At 37.8% G+C, this 16,750-nt stretch overlaps 1 protein-coding gene across 2 annotated transcripts in view; it reads left to right on the top strand.

Annotated features, from left to right (window-relative positions):
- COL15A1 (collagen type XV alpha 1 chain) overlaps nt 1–16,750 on the top strand; it is a 432,564-nt gene that overhangs the window by 348,992 nt on the left and 66,822 nt on the right. For both annotated transcript variants that reach the window (XM_088442332.1, XM_088442333.1), the window contains 8 exons: nt 475–555; nt 2,032–2,067; nt 5,215–5,268; nt 6,819–6,878; nt 7,094–7,162; nt 7,627–7,668; nt 12,478–12,511; nt 16,116–16,196. In XM_088442332.1, the coding sequence (XP_088298458.1) occupies nt 475–555; nt 2,032–2,067; nt 5,215–5,268; nt 6,819–6,878; nt 7,094–7,162; nt 7,627–7,668; nt 12,478–12,511; nt 16,116–16,196 (457 nt within the window). The remainder of the gene's footprint in view (nt 1–474; nt 556–2,031; nt 2,068–5,214; nt 5,269–6,818; nt 6,879–7,093; nt 7,163–7,626; nt 7,669–12,477; nt 12,512–16,115; nt 16,197–16,750) is intronic.

A 16,750-nucleotide genomic window follows, 5' to 3' on the forward strand; every position in this document is an offset into this window, starting at 1 on the left:
AGATGCAGAGCTGAGATAAATACGGAGATGCAGAACTGCACCTTTTTTTACCTGCTATTCATAGGAGATACTTTTCCACCTTTTACAATGCATTGACTTTCCACTTAGGCAAAATCTTTCTGGAATTGAATATGGAGATACTTTGAAAACAGGCAGAAAGTCCGAATCCATGGAAACTTTTCTACAAACGGCACTTTTAGCCTCTAATTGAATTCGGCCTTAAGACTTAAAAACAAGTTTCCTCTGAAAAATATTATTATATGATTGTGACACTTCATTGGCAACAACCATCAATCATTCCGGGGAATACAACTGAATCTATAGCTTGTGCTTTCCTAGAATGGAAAACAATAGATTTTACTTTCTGTTCTTAAACCTAACCAAGTCCATACCGTTAGTATTATCTATAATGCTGTATGTAAGGTTCTCTGCAGTGCACAGATGGTCGGGTATTTTATATTCTTTATGTTTCAGGGTGAAAAGGGGGAACCCGGAGCCATCATAGCGGCTGATGGCTCTTTAATGATGAAGTTGTCAGAAACCCAAGGAGAGAAGGTGAAAAAGAAGAAAGTACATTGATAGTGTGATGTTGGAGGGATAGTTTAGGCACTTAATGTACTGGTTAGCCATGTTTTTTCCAGTAACTAAGAGAGCCACAGTAAGCATCTTACTTTCTTAGTTAACAACTTGCTAACTTGGCTATCTCATTAGCTTATTAAAGTGCATAAAAAGAAAGAAGGCATCATGAGAATTAATCATATTATCATGGCAAGTTACTCATAATGTATATTGAGTTTAAAAGCTGCCTTCACATCAGACCTTGCAACTAGAAACACATCAAGCAGACATATATGGTACCTCACACACACATACCAGTGACTTCATCCTTTACTCGTTCAATAAAGTGAGCTAATCCTTCTAGTTGGAAACTATCAATTAAAATAATATACAGAATTCCTTTTGCAGTGGACAGCCACTGGTGATTGATCCCAATTTGAGAGATTAGCAGATGGGTTTCCCAACATAAAATACACTATGGGGTCTCTATATGTATGAGGTCTATGTATTAATAATATCGGCACTGCCGCAATTATTAGCGTTCCAACTCGCCGGAATATTTTCTATATTAATAAACATATCCCGGCTATGTATAGTACTACCGGGAACTTGCAGGGACAGCAGTTGCGCCCCTGAGAGTATATGGGGTCTTAATATATGAGGTCTATGTATTAATAATTGCGGCACTGCCGTGATTATTAACGTTCCACCTCAATGGGATATTTAAATTTTTAATAAAAATATTCCGGCTACTTGCAGGGACAGTGGTTGCGGTAACCGCTGTCTCTATGCGTTAGATACCCGGCATTTCGGAGAAGTCTTTCACTCAAGTGGGGAACTGGCCGAGGGATTCGGGGAAGAGATCGAAAGATCACTCTACTGCCCCATAGGAAAACAAGATGGTGTAAACTACCGGTGCTAAACTCTGAAAAGCTCTGCTTTTTGGAGTTTAGTAAGTAGGGGGTCAGATCGTAGTCCTCATTGATAATAATGGGGACTGCGATCTGCAGCGCTAATTAGCACTTTGCTGGAGATTTCTGTGGAGATTTCTGCATTGTGCTATTAGTACATAATTTTATGAAAAAACAGCTTGATACATATGCCCCTTATGACATGAGGTACACAGTTTATTGTAAATGCTACAGCACAAAACTACAGAAAATGATTTGTGAATAAAACATGTAGATTTATAAATGAATTATTGAATACTTCACAATGAGAAACCCCTGTGTTATAGATTAAGATTAGCATAATTTGGGAAATTATTTTAATAAATTAGTGATGTTAATATTTGTAAATATTATGTTCTGATACTTATTTGTATTGTATTTTCTATCCTCTAACATGTCAGTTCTTTCTTACAAATTGTTTAAATAGCCTCATGCAATACATTTATACATTTGTTGTTGGTATTAAGAAATAATATTAATAAACATGTATTCATTTATTTATTTTTGCTTTTCTTTTTTAAAGGGAGAGCCCGGTATGATGGGGCCACCTGGATCAATGGTAATCACATGCATTTTATTACACTAATGTTCAAACGGATGCTGTATTACTTTACCTCAAATTTAAATCCATCTTTTCAGCTAGGGGAAACAGCTAAACCCCAAATGCTATACTCCTTACAATCACTATATCCAGTGATGTGCAAGGTTATATAATTCTCACTAGAATCAACTTTTACCACATCAGAAAATATCATGGGGTTCTATATTTAAAAATATATTTTATTACTATATAAATTCACTCTTAAAAGTTATTTTAAGAACACCTTATCATTCAAAAATATTTTCAAAAATTGCAAAGGCCTATGACCTTTGAATCATAGAAGCAGCAACAATCATAAAATATCACAAAAGGCAGCTAGAAGGAGTTGGAGGGATTCATTCCCCTTTAAATAGGCCACTTCTACTTTGAAATATTTAGGAATTAATATTCCAGTCAATCCATGTAATTTATACATAGTAAATTTCCCTGGACTAACCCGCCAGACGTTGACAGATTTCAGAGCATGGAAACACTTGCCGTTATCTTATTTAGGCAGATGCCATCTGATTAAGATGATATTCTTCCCACGACTGCTGTATCCATTACAAATGCTGCCTTTGTTATTTTCGGATGCAGATTTAAAAGCATTAGATAAAGCAATCAGCAAATTCATTTAGGCAGATAAAAAGCCTAGGATGTCCCTATTCAAACTGAGTCAATCTCCCACTATGGGAGGGATTAATTTACCATGTCTGCGTACATATGCTTTAGTAGCGAATTATAAGTATCCTGTTGATTGGTTAAGGGATACAGATACATTTGCCAATACGGCATTGGAACAAGCTCTGAGTCCTGATATATCTCTTCCAAGTATTTTGTACATACAACCCTCAGCATATCCTAAACATATATCTCAGAATTTGTTGGTAACTACCACCTGCACTGCCTGGAGACTGACACGTTCTAGGATGGGTGTCTCAACTTATTATTCTCTTTTTCTCCACCTAAACCACAATGTAGGATTCAATAGAGGTTTTGCATCCAATGTTTTTACTTCTTGGTACCATAAGGGTCTTTCTTTAATACGCCATTTCTTAGATCAAGATACTTTACACATTTTTACATATGAACAATTGACACAAACATAACTACATGTCTTTATACCATTGTTTACATACTACCAAATCCGCAGTTTTATCAACAAAGTTTTGTCTAAATCAAATTTTGATAAAGAATGTGGTATTGATAATGTACTGATCAATGGATTGCTCATCCTCATACATTTATACTCATATTAAGCGTCAGCTTAATTTAGAGAAACTCACTACAGGCCTATCCAAATGGAAAGGTGAATTCCTTGATAGATCGTTGGAAGATATTCTTGACTCATTTGTGCAATGAAATAAAAAGCTTGGTAACTTCCAAAGCACGTCCCCAGCTAGTTTAGTAAATCCAAAGGTTTTGAACTGTTTTCGTTGTACAGTATAACTGACAGCTCTCTGTGTTCTTTCCCAGATTAGTTGGGTCTCAGTTTTTGGTAACAACCTTACACTGTATGCACATTGTATTCTGTAATCCTTAGCATTTGCATAGACAGTTTTATTATATGCTTTATTCATACATTGTCTATTATATTAATGCATTTATGTTTTTTTTATATTTTATTTTAGGCTATCAGACATCTAATGCTATCTATTTCTGTTGCTTGTTATTTCTCTATCATGGGAGTTAGTAACTGCTATTAAGTGTGGTGTCTTGTGTCTGTGCCCAAATATGACTTTAATTGACAATATTTGGATTGCTGTAATTTTTATATATACAGTATTAACAGGAAGTCTGTTTATCTTTATTTTTAACTTGTACATTTATTAGCAGTTTTGAAAGTACAGCCAACCTCGGCTATGATACAATAAACAATTAGTAACATAAGGATAAGACAAATTAAAAGAGAATAAAACAAAAACATATCAATAGCAAAAAGAAAAATAATAAAAGGATTGAGCAAGTGGTAAAGGGGGAGTTATCCAGAGATGATGGAGCTATTAAAGCACACAATGGTTCGTGAAAAATCAGACATAATAAATATCATGAAGAAAGAGAGAACAATAATGACGAAAGGCAATCCAACAGTACATCACTAACTAAACCATATACCGCAAGTCATTGCAGGAGAACAGTCCCTACAGAGGAGCGCGGTGATAGCCTTAACGTGGAATAATAATCAAACCACAGTCTCCATTTAACCAAGAGAGAAGTAGTCGAAGGGGAAAATTTTAATCCTAGAATCTCCATATATTAACTCTTTTGGACATATGTTATATTCTTAAGCTGGGTACACACTGACAGATACATTGGCCAATCAATTGATCGGCCAATGTATCTGCTGCCCGTCGGGCAGTGTGTACCAGCAATATGTCGGTGAACGTCGGTGTTCACCGACATATCGCATTGGCTGTGCTGCACAGCCGATGGATAGATATGTCTGCAGACTGCCCGTACACACACAGCGGCAGCTGCAAGGAGGGGTGCGGGACACGCCCCCCTGCCCGCCGGGACACGCCCCCTGGTCGCCGGGACCTGCGGCCAGGCACAGATGATGGTTGTTCAGTGTGTACGAACAACCATCATCTGCAGATATATCTGTATAGTGTGTACCCACCTTTAGAGAGGGCTTGGGGATTAGGATTTTTCCACTAATAGACAATGGCCTATCTGGTAGCAATAAAAATGTGGCCTGCTACATATCTGCAGTGTGGTTGTGCAGTAAAGCCGTTTCAGGTTGTAATGGGAACGTGATCCCTGTAACTTGAGAAATGAGACTAAAGACTTCCACCCAGAGTGGCTAGAACTTTGGCCAAGACCAAACATGCGGAAAGGTACCAACATCACCACAATTCCTCCAACATTGCTGTGAAATATCAGACCAAAGTCTATATAGGCATGCGGCAGTGAGATATATTTGTTGTATAAGTCTAACAAGCATTTATGAATTATTAATGCATTTAGACTTTTGAAAAACATTCTGAAATATCTTCCAGGAAGTCTGGTTATCTTTATATAAGACAAGAAAATGCTAGGTTTATTTGTTATCTGATATGCAGTAAGTAATATACAATCAATGACTGTTTGCTGCAATTATATACACCTCTTTTATTTTGCAATTAGGGTCCAGTAGGACGACCAGGAACTAAAGGAGAATTTGGCTTTCCAGGACGACCCGTATGTAATACCAGCCTGTATAACAATAATCAGTAACTTAAAGGCACAATGTCTAAAACTCTGTGCATCTGGAATATGACTTGCATGCATGTTGCATAGTGCAGGTTGCTAAAGCTTTGTTTTTCATGTTAAATTAAAACAAGGCTCATTTTCTATATAACAAAGATATATGTGCCTGACTCTTAGAAAGTGTATACACTTGGTTTACATTTGTTTTGCCTAACGGGCAGGTTTTCTCTTGAGGGAAAGTATTTATTTGAGAATTGAGCATTTTTCCCTCCATAATGTATTATGTTGTTTGTTGATATTTAATGAAGAGCCCATAATAAGATATAAGGAAATATCATTTTGCAATAGGAGAATTACAGTGGTTTATATAATGATTAAAGATTTTTTCATGTAGGATTTTGAGTATTGATTGAATATTCATGTTCACATATTTTTACCCCCGTCCCCATTTGGAAATGTTTGCAAAATGGCAGCGGTGATGGTCTGTCAAGAATCAGGAGCAAATGTGAGATTTCTTCAGGAGGTTTCCAAATGCTTGATTTTAGAGCAAGTGTGGCAGCCCATGGAGGGAGCATAGTTAGTATGTAACAAGCTATAGCTTGCATCATTCAAAGTGCAATGTATGTAATATGTCAGACATATACAGGGACAGCGATCGCAGTAAGGCGTTAGATGTGGCAGTAGGGCCAGTCCACCTGGGTTGAATGTGCTTTTTTCCTAATGTGGGCACCATTCCACAATCCAAGTCCCTGCTCTTCTGAGTATTGTAGCAAATCCAGGAGTCTTGGGGAATGGCAGAAGAACCAAGCACAGGCCCAGGACATAATGTATACATTACTGTATACAGTAATCCTGTAACTATACATTAAGTGTATAGTTTCCTTATACACTGGATAGTGTATTTAATATAGCATTAATACAATGGTGGTTCTATAAGTAAGGTAACAAGACCCCTCACATGTGAAATGTTCTCTATTTCTTTAAATTTCCTGCCAGGCAAGTGCAGGTAGACCACTGCTTCCCCTCACGGCCATTAGACTGTGCTTCATATCAGTCATACTGTTCCACCATAAGTTGTAAGATGGCAGGGCTGGCGGAAACATGGTCAAACATTGTATACCATTATCATCAAGGGAGATACTGTACTGTGAATGCTGACCACTGATGTGACACATTGAGCCGGTTGGAAAATGAGCTAGGTTGCTGCAAGCAGGTGTCGTATTGCTGCACGATAACGCCAGGCCACACTCAAGCATGAGCTGTTACGGCGCTACCATTGGGTGGTACTGGACCCTCCTCCCACAGCCCTGACCAGGCACCGAGTAATTTCAATCTTTTTGACCATTGAAGAAGCACCTGGATGGAAGATGATTTGCAACTTACTGTGAAGTTCAGCAAGTCGTCATGGCTTGGGATTTCTGGGCAACTGGAACCCCCCTCCCTCTCCCCGTGCCTTTGCCTAAGAGAATACCATGCAAAGCAATATATTTTTATTTTCCTTTGTTGTTCTTGAAAATCAAACCTTTCTTTTGTAACTGTAGGGAAGGCCTGGACTAAATGGAATACGAGGACAAAAAGGTGAACAGGGTATCTCACTAATAGTAAGTTCAAAGATTTGAATCACTTTATTTGTTACCATTTATTATGTTTAATTTCACATTTGTGCATTGATATATAATATACAAATTCTTTTCATATATATTCATCAAAGATGTCACAGCCTACCTTTTATTTGATTAAACATTGAATTGGTCAAAGTAAATCTGTGTAATCCATGAGTCCTTCTCAATTATAGTCTATCTTTCATTTTTTACAGGGTCTTCGAGGACTACCTGGCCCTCCTGGCCCCCCTGGCCCTCCTGGACCTATTTTGAACATTAAAGGAGTAAGTACATACATTGCCGTATCTACATATAGGTGAAGGGTCTCCTGGGTCCAGTGGGGCCCACACCGCACACCCTGTACCCATATATTTATTATACTTAGCTATCTGGAGTCTCACGTTGGCTGGTTCTGCAGACTAAAATCACTGGGAAAATGGCATGGCTACAATTTCCTGGTGATTTGCGTATGTGCACTAGAGATGTCTTCAGGAACATGGCGTGGTCATCATGTTCCCGGAGACCTGCGCATGCACAGTAGACTCTGGGACAAAGCCAGAGTTTACTGAACTGCTGGAGAGGAGGGGGCACGCATGGAGGCTGCACACAGGCCCTCTCCTCTCTTAAAATGCCCCTGAGTACATGTTATTCCATAAATATTAGTAGTCCTTAGTTATCAAAAAGTTATCACAAATACTGTTGCTGTTATTTAATGCAATAAACCTGTTTCTTTCTGAATTCCACTTAGAGTGTGTTTCCAGTCCCTACCAGACCTCACTGCAAGATGCCTGTAAGTTATCCAGGTCAAGTCAATTGTTAAAAGACTAATTGTTAAAGGGGATCTATTATGAAACATATTATGTGCATTTAAATAAAATAGTGTACAGTAGCCAAATGATCGAGCAAGTAGAAGCCACTGAAACAGCAACTGTTATACATTTTTCGCAGCCATTAATTATTGAATTGTCAATGGTTCAGTTTGAAAGACATTATTATTTGCAATCACATGGTGCAACATGTAAACCGTGGCTATTACTGTCACACATGTATACACATTTATCTATACCTAATCCAGACCTGTAGAGCTGACTACAATGTAAAGACAGCCAAGCTCCAGACTCCACTTCCCATGAGAAACTATTTTACAGGTCTGTGGGACTCATTTTTCCAGCACATTGTACAGTGCCATCAGATATAGCACAGTATAATAAGAGATATAGAGATTGAAGTTTCTATAGCCATTAAATTACTGGTAAGGGAAGCAGAATTTGAAATTGGGCTATCTTTACGATGCAGTCAGCTCAAATGTACTGAATATATATGCAGCTATGTAGATAAGACAAAAACACATTGGATCTAGAATGTGTAGAGGAATGAGTATATTTCCATACGGAGAAACCATCTAATGTCACATTAACCTTACAAATGTGTTTTGCCCCATTGTGCCTAGTAATAAGAAACATAGCTAGGAGGAGCAGACTGCCAAATAATGATGTTATTAATGCACGCAAAACACAGGTCTTTTGTCAGGTATAAAATTGCATTAGCTGTATATTCATATACATACATATATATATTCATTTGTTTAAACACATTATGCATTGACTTTCAAATTCACTGAAAACTGTTAAAAAAAAAAAAACTAGAAATCAAAATATAACAAGATAGATAAAGTGTGACTAATAAATGATTAGAATGAAACTGTCACATAAGAGCTTATTCCACAGCAAATTAGCTGCTAGGAAAAGTGCATTCAGGTCAATTTTCCTGCCTGCAGGAACATCACTGCCTGAATAGTTTTATATAGAATTCAGACAGTTTTCAGGGTCTATGTAATTGTTCAAGTGACAATCGATATATCTTAGCTATTTGCATTTCTTATAGTAATTTAAGTAATTGATAAATTTGCTCTGTCAAACACCCTCTTAAAATCCATTCACTTTACATAATAGAATGGTTTTTTTCTGAAGTGCTGGAAGTAGTGCAGCATAAAAATGCACCTGGGTGACACCACCCTACTAATATAACACATACAGTGTAATACACACTCCACCACCCACTAATATAACCCACAGTGTAATACACACTCCACAACCCCTACTAATATAACACATACAGTGTAATACACACTCCACCACACTACTAATATAAGACATGCAGTGTAATACACCCTCCACCACCCACTAATATAACACATACAGTGTAATACACACTACACCACCCACTAATATAACACACAGTGTAATACACACTCCACAACCCCTACTAATATAACACATACAGTGTAATACACACTCCACCACACTACTAATATAAGACATGCAGTGTAATACACCCTCCACCACCCACTAATATAACACATACAGTGTAATACACACTACACCACCCACTAATATAACACACAGTGTAATACACACTCCACAACCCCATACTAATATAACACATACAGTGTAATACACACTCCACAACCCCTACTTATATAACACATACAGTGTAATGCACTCTCCACCACCCTACTAATATAACACATACAGTGTAATGCACTCTCCACCATTGCTACTAATATAACACATACAGTGTAATATACACTCCACCATCGCTACTAATATAACACATACAGTGTAATCACACTCCACCATCACTACTAATATAACACATACAGTGTAATACACACTTCACCACACTACTAATATAACACATGCAGTGTAATACACACTCTACAACCCCATACTAATATAACACATACAGTGTAATACACACTCCACAACCTCTACTAATATAACAAATACAGTGTAATGCACTCTCCACCACCCTACTAATATAACACATACAGTGTAATGCACTCTCCACCATTGCTACTAATATAACACAAGCAGTGTAATATACACTCCACCATCGCTACTAATATAACACATACAGTGTAATATACACTCCACCATCGCTACTAATATAACACTTACAGTGTAATACACACTCCACCACCCACTATGATAACACATGCAGAAACCCAACACCTCAGTACTGCTGAGTATGCCCCAGGGGGTCAAGGCACCCCCAATGTGGCAGAGTGATACCCCATGGGATGTGAAAAAGTTTTTCTTATGCAACACACTATGGGCCTGATTCAGACTTGGGAATAGAGAGAGATATCTCTCTTAACTGATCATCTTGGTGAAACCATGCTGCACTGCAGGGGGAGCAGATTTAAAATGTGCAGAGAGATTTAGATTTGGGAGGAGTGTTTCCAAACTGACATTTAAATTTTAGAGCAATAATAAAGCTGTGCAGTATTTGTGGGCTACAGTGGCGGTTCTAGGGGTGGGCTAACAGGGCAGTCGCCCGGGGCGCCGGCCCCTAGACGGAGCCACTGAGTCCCCAGAAGTTAAAAAAAAAATCCCATAATAAAAACAAAAACAGCGCCGGTCCCCCCGGCATTGCCGGGCGCCCGCTGATATTTGTTATCAGTGGGCACCTGGCTCCCTCCCTGCAAAGGCAGCCGAAGCTCACTCCAGAGCTCCGGCTCCCGCATAGAGCACTATGGGAGGGACGTCATGAAATCATGATGTCTCTCCCATAGAGCCGTGGAGCCGGAGCTCACTCCAGAGCTCCGGCTCCAGCAGAGAGCACTACTGCATTACTGCACATGGCAATTATTCACCCCGAGGGGAGAGCTTGGGGGAAGCCCAGCACCTTCATAAGTGCTGGGCACGCCCCACAGTTTGATGAATTGGGGGTGTTCCGCAAGGACATGCCCCCTTTCCGGAAGCGCGTGTGCTTTCAGCATGTGCAGGGGAACGACATCTACAAAAAGTTGTTTTGTTTTTTTTGTGTTTTTTTGGGGGGGGGCGCAACTGTGAACTTTCGCTCTGAGCTCCACAATGTCTAGAACCGGCCCTGGTGGGCTACATGCAAAAACAGCCAGTATTTACCCCACATGTAAAAAAATTTATGTATTTACACTCCTTGCATTTCAATATGGTTTGTTCAGGTTCACAGTTGAGAGAGATATCTCACTCTATTCCCAACTCTGAATCAGGTCCTATATTCCAATTTGCGGGGCCAAAGGCTAGGATTATGCAGTAGAATTTTCATAAAGCCAGTTAGTTTAACTAGGTGTTATTTATAAGGCTGTTTAATTTATACAAAAAAATCTGAATCCACATTTATGTGACATGTTGATTTTAGTATCAAGTATTATGTTTAAATCAGTAAGGTGAAATAAAAAGGAGCATTTTTATGAATCAAGTATGCTCTTTATATTTGTTTGCCTTGATTTTGGTGATGCAGTTTATGAATCTGGTAAATGTGATTCAATTGTAATGTAAGACTCCCAAAGTAATTTAAATTTAAATGTACATTTGCAGTTTTTTGTTTAATTCTTACTGCTTATTAGCTATAATAGATTCACTTTTACATGGTCACTTCCTATTTAAAACAATGTTTGTAACATTGGAATGTATGCATGTACTGTATTTGGACTATCTTGCATGTTCTGCATCTGTAATAGCCTTAAAAGCCATGTTAAGTTGTAGATTAATTTAATTTAGTAACATGTCAGAGGTTTATAAAAAGGAATATACTTATTATTGCATGTATTTTTTGTGTTTATGAGTTATACAAATTTAAATCTGTCCATAAGTAGTTGATTCATGAGGTTCAGTGTTTAAGAATGGGATAAATAACAAATGTGCAATTGGCAAAACTGTAAATACCATTTTGAGCAACAGTCATTGAACTTTTCTCCAGAACGCTTTCAATTATCAAAAAGCCTACCGCATGCAGACACATCTCTCCCCATCCCACACCAGCCCGATCCCCGCAGAGTTGGCTGGTGTCACTCTATTTGTTAAATGATAGCTTTTGAGAATACTCAGCAAAGCGTCTTTTCTCCTACAAACGCATATAACCATTGAGAGCACCCACCACATTACCATGTTACACACACATCCTTACATATTCATATACATACTTAGACATAGTGTCCTCACATATTTTAACATTTTGGGTGAGCCTTTGGCCAGTATCTCATTCAGATGTACTAATGTACTATGCATTTTTACATTGATGTTAGAATAAATTGTAGATATTTATTGATTTATTAGTTTATTTATATAGTGTCATATTACACAGCACTTTACATCTGTGTGGGCCAGTCAGTCATGTCCATCTGCAACCATTTCATCACAAAACCCCATCTAGCTTTGTGGCCATTAGTAGGCTTCACTTAATATCTTCCCAGACATCTTACTTTGCTTATGTAGTCTTGCATTTTCCTTTCTCTGCTTGATTTCTTTTTACAAATACATTTATTTAATATAATTTGATGGTAGATTTTTTGCATGCTATTCTACACAGTACAGTAACAATGGCAAGCTACAGTATGTTTTCTAAGGTTGTTTATCTTGTTAGAACTGAAGTTTGAATACATTTTGAAATCATCATGAATCATGATATTCATCATAAAACCCATAATTTATTTAGACATCTTGCAAATTCCAATTGGCACTGAAGGCTATCCTGCTTTAAATAATCAAATTCTGCTGACAATAAAAGACTACAGTAAATACTTCTATATAAACTGGATGATTATTTTATGCAGGTAGACACAACTGAAGGAGTGTCCAGCATATGTGGTATGTACACTTGATATTTGTGCATAAAGCCTGCTGTGTAAAGCCTTGAACATATCAGCATTCACATTGTCTACACTGAGATATTGTTGACATTGTCAGAATGTTGACATTGTGAACGAGTGAAGAGTGGTCCTATAGCTAAACCACGAGAGCCCCTAGATTGGGTCATACATTGTGTTTTTAAATTGATAGCAAACTTACCAGGAGAGATCCCAAAATTATGCAACATGGCACTATAAGGATCAGCATTACCTCCATTTCCCCTAGCTATGGGATCACTAGAAGGAGGGAATGTTAAACTTTGTGGACCATATTGGAGAATTTTGGGTTACCTTCTTGTAAGTTAGCTCTCAAACACATGAATGTACAGCTATGGCCAAAACTTTTGAGAATGACACAAATATTGGTTTTCACAAAGTTTGCTGCTTCAGTATTTTTAGACCTTTTTGTCAGATGTTACTATGCTATACTGAAGTAAAATTACAAGCATTTCATAAGTGTCAAAGGCTTTTATTGACAATCACATTCACTTTATGCAAAGATTAAATATTTACAGCATTGACCCTTCTTTTTCAAAACCTCAATTCACCCTGGCATGCTGTCAGTCAACTTCTGGGCCACTGACTGATGGCCACCCATTCTTACCTAATCAATGCTTGGAGTTTGTCAGAATTTGTGGGTTTTTGTTTGTCCACCCACATCCTGAGACCATTCATGTGTGGGGTTTCTTCTCAGCCAAGGGAGTGGGCTCACAATTCTCCTAAGAACACAGCCATGAATAAAGAATGGTACCAAATATCCTCCAAGAGCAACTTCTCCCAACCATCCAAGAACAGTTTGGTGATGAACAATGCTTTTTCCAGCATGATTGAGCACCATGCCATAAGGCAAAAGTGATAACTAAGTGGCTCAGGGAACAAAACATCGCAATTTTGAGTCCATGGCTAGGAAACTCCCCAGATCTTAATCCCATTGAGAACTTATGGTCAGTCCTCAAGAGGCAGATGGACAAACAAAAACCCCCAAATTCTGACAAACTCCAAGCATTGATTAGGTAAGAATTGGCGGCCATCAGTCAGTATGTGGCCCAGAATTTGATTGTCAGCATGCCAGGGCGAATTACAGAGGTCTTGAAAAAAAGGGTCAACACTGCAAATATTGACACTTTCCATAAACTTAACGTAATTGTCAATAAAAGCCTTTGACACTTACGAAATGCTTGTAATTTTACTTCAGTTTACTATAGTAACATCTGACAAAACGGTCCAAAAACACTGAAGCAGCAAACTTTGTCAAAACCAATACTTGTGTAATTTTTCTCCAAAATTTTGCCCATGGCTGTATTAGTTAATGTAAGGGTGCTCATGGCTTAGAGTTAGGATCACACTTCGCATAGTCGCTTTGAGTGGCACATGGCTTATCATATATTGTCTAAAAACGTGACCACACCACGTGTCTTCAGCACTAACCACTGCTATTTGGACTTATTCTCCGGTCTCCATATATCCTGGAGGAGCTTGTATATAATTTATATATGGAACTTATTACACCAAAAATATCTATCATTGCCTCTTTTGAGTTATAGACACTCTATATGATTATTTAATCTACCACATAAAGATATTCTGAAACGCTGACGTGGTAAAACCAGATAAATCATCTCTGGTCCGGAATAACTTTGGGATACAGATTTTTATCAACTGGATTATTGACATCTTTCAAAACGTGTCATTTTATGTCTCAATTGCTTCAATAATTATCATATGGTGTAAACCATTATTGGAATGTTTCATATTGTCTCATAGGGCTAATTGAATACCGCCCTCTGGGCGCTAAAATATGCTACCAACATTCATAAAAACCCCAAAATTATATTGTGCACAAAACTTAAATATGTGCAGTGCTAACATTATGTACCTTAAGCTGAGTACACACTAAAAAATATGTGTACCCAGCAATCCGACGGAAGACCCTCTCTCCGATGGGCCGACATATCAGGTGGTCGGTACACATTAGACGATCCAGTGTCCGACCACCCGATATTTCAGCCCCTGCTGCATCGTTAGGTTGAGCTGCATGTAGGGCCGACCTGACATTGCTGATGACCCCACGGGAGCGAGTACTGACCAACATAGTGGGCACACACTGCACAATTTCAACGCTTTGTCGTTCCAATCCGTCGGAATTGGGCAAATCGTTCAAAATGACACTATGGGGTAAATTTACTCACTTTAAGATTCTACTTAACTAGCACCTTCTAGAAGATAATAGCTAGAATCTGATTGGTTGCTATGGGCAACATCTCCACTTCTAAAAACTCACACTTAAGTAAATTTACCCCTAAGTGTGTACCCAGCTTAAGTAACTTGTAGAAGCTCTCATTCAAGTGCCGGGAATAATGAAAGCATGTATAACACAAATATATTTATACATAAAAACAAGTCTTTGGGGTAAATTAAGAAGCAATAATTTGGTAAAATCGTGCCTTTTAGGTTTTAGGTGGGTTCCAACAACTAGGGGGTTTACTAAAGCAAACAGGAAAATTGGTGGAGAATCAACATTTTGAAACCTGACTCACTTTAAGTTACATTTTCATTTTTTACATTTAAAATAATTGCAGGAAAACATGTTGAAAAAAATGGCAAAAAAATAAACTGATTGTTACAGGTGAGAAAACGTAAACCACTGGCTGTTGTGCATTTAAAAATAGTCTCCCCCTTCACAGTATCACTTTATTTTTGTTTTTAAAAAGTATCCCTGGTGCTTAAAATTAATTATGGTTTAATGTTGTCAGTACCACAATGTGTTCCTGTAGTGTGGTGGATTGCATATATACTTCATCTTGTATTGATCCCAGCGTAAACCATGGGTTAAAAAAATACAAACCCCAATGTGATGACACAAACAACTTAACAGAGCTTTCCACAACAAAATGAGGTGACATCCGAGTCACTGCCTCTAGAAATGAAAGACCGCTCCTGATAGGCAGGCCGTCTTTTTGTAAGCAGATACTCTGTCGTTAATTAATTTTAAATTGGGGAGCTCTGTTGAGCTGTCCATGTTTATACTTAATCCATACACTACAGAACAAATTTGGCGTCCATAGGTACTAAAACCATTAAAACATAAACAAGGGTACATTATAAATATTAATTATAGAGGGGCACACTGTTAATAATATTAAAAATGGAGGGACACATATTAATATATTTTTCCAAAACCAAATATACACCTTTTATTTTAAAACAATATAGGTACACTGTGAAAGAGAGGGAGGATTTTATTGTGCAGTAATAGTGGGAGACTTTTTGTGGATTTGAGTATTGGATTTAAAAAGGCCAAAATAAGCCTGATTATGCATGTATTACTATTGCCCTATTAAATCCAGCGCTCAAAGACGCTGAGAATCATTAGCTTTGATAAATCGATCTTTAGTAAATATGACCCTGGGACATTTGGAGAGCAATTTTGCTGGCAAAGTGTGGCTGTTTAAAACCTACCTTAAAAAACAAATGTACCTTAAAAAATTTAACCAGTTTCCAGAAAGTGGTGTATAACATGTACTCTGGAATGGATGATTGATATTAATCTTCTTTTCACATAGCTTTGAAAGGAGAAAAAGGCTCTTATGGACTGCCTGGTCCAAAAGGGGAAAGAGGAGACGTTGGACCTCCAGGACCCCCAAGTATGTGCAAATGAAAATCTACAATTATCTTGTATCAGTATTTTATTATGTACAGTACTACTAACTGATTAGGGGTTCTATTTACTAAGCAGTGTTAGGAGACAGAGTGAAAAGTGATAAGAAAGTGATAAGGTGCCAGCCAATCAGCTCCCAACTGTCATTTTTCAAACACAGCCTGTAAGATGACAGTTGGGAGCTGATTGGCTGGCACCTTATCACTTTCTTATCACTTTTCACTCTGTCTCCTAACACTGCTTAGTAAATAGACCCCTAAATATCTGGGACTAGCTAGAAATCTACAGTAGATAACAAAACATAGTAGAAAAACTGCTATTGAATTAACTGTACATTACAATGTATTCAAGCTAAGATGTTTTCATCTCTTACTATTTGCTTTTATTGGTTCATAACTATGAAACACTAAAGAAAGAGTCTGGAATGTTTGCATTCCTTTGGTTTTCATGATATGTAAAGATGGATTGTTTTTTGTTTTTTTTTAAAAAAGGATCAACAGAATCCGTAATTATACTGTAATATGATCCAGACATTACAAA

Source organism: Taudactylus pleione, unplaced genomic scaffold (assembly GCF_031769625.1).
Source record: "Taudactylus pleione unplaced genomic scaffold, aTauple2 ptg000309l, whole genome shotgun sequence".
Lineage (NCBI taxonomy): Eukaryota > Metazoa > Chordata > Amphibia > Anura > Myobatrachidae > Taudactylus > Taudactylus pleione.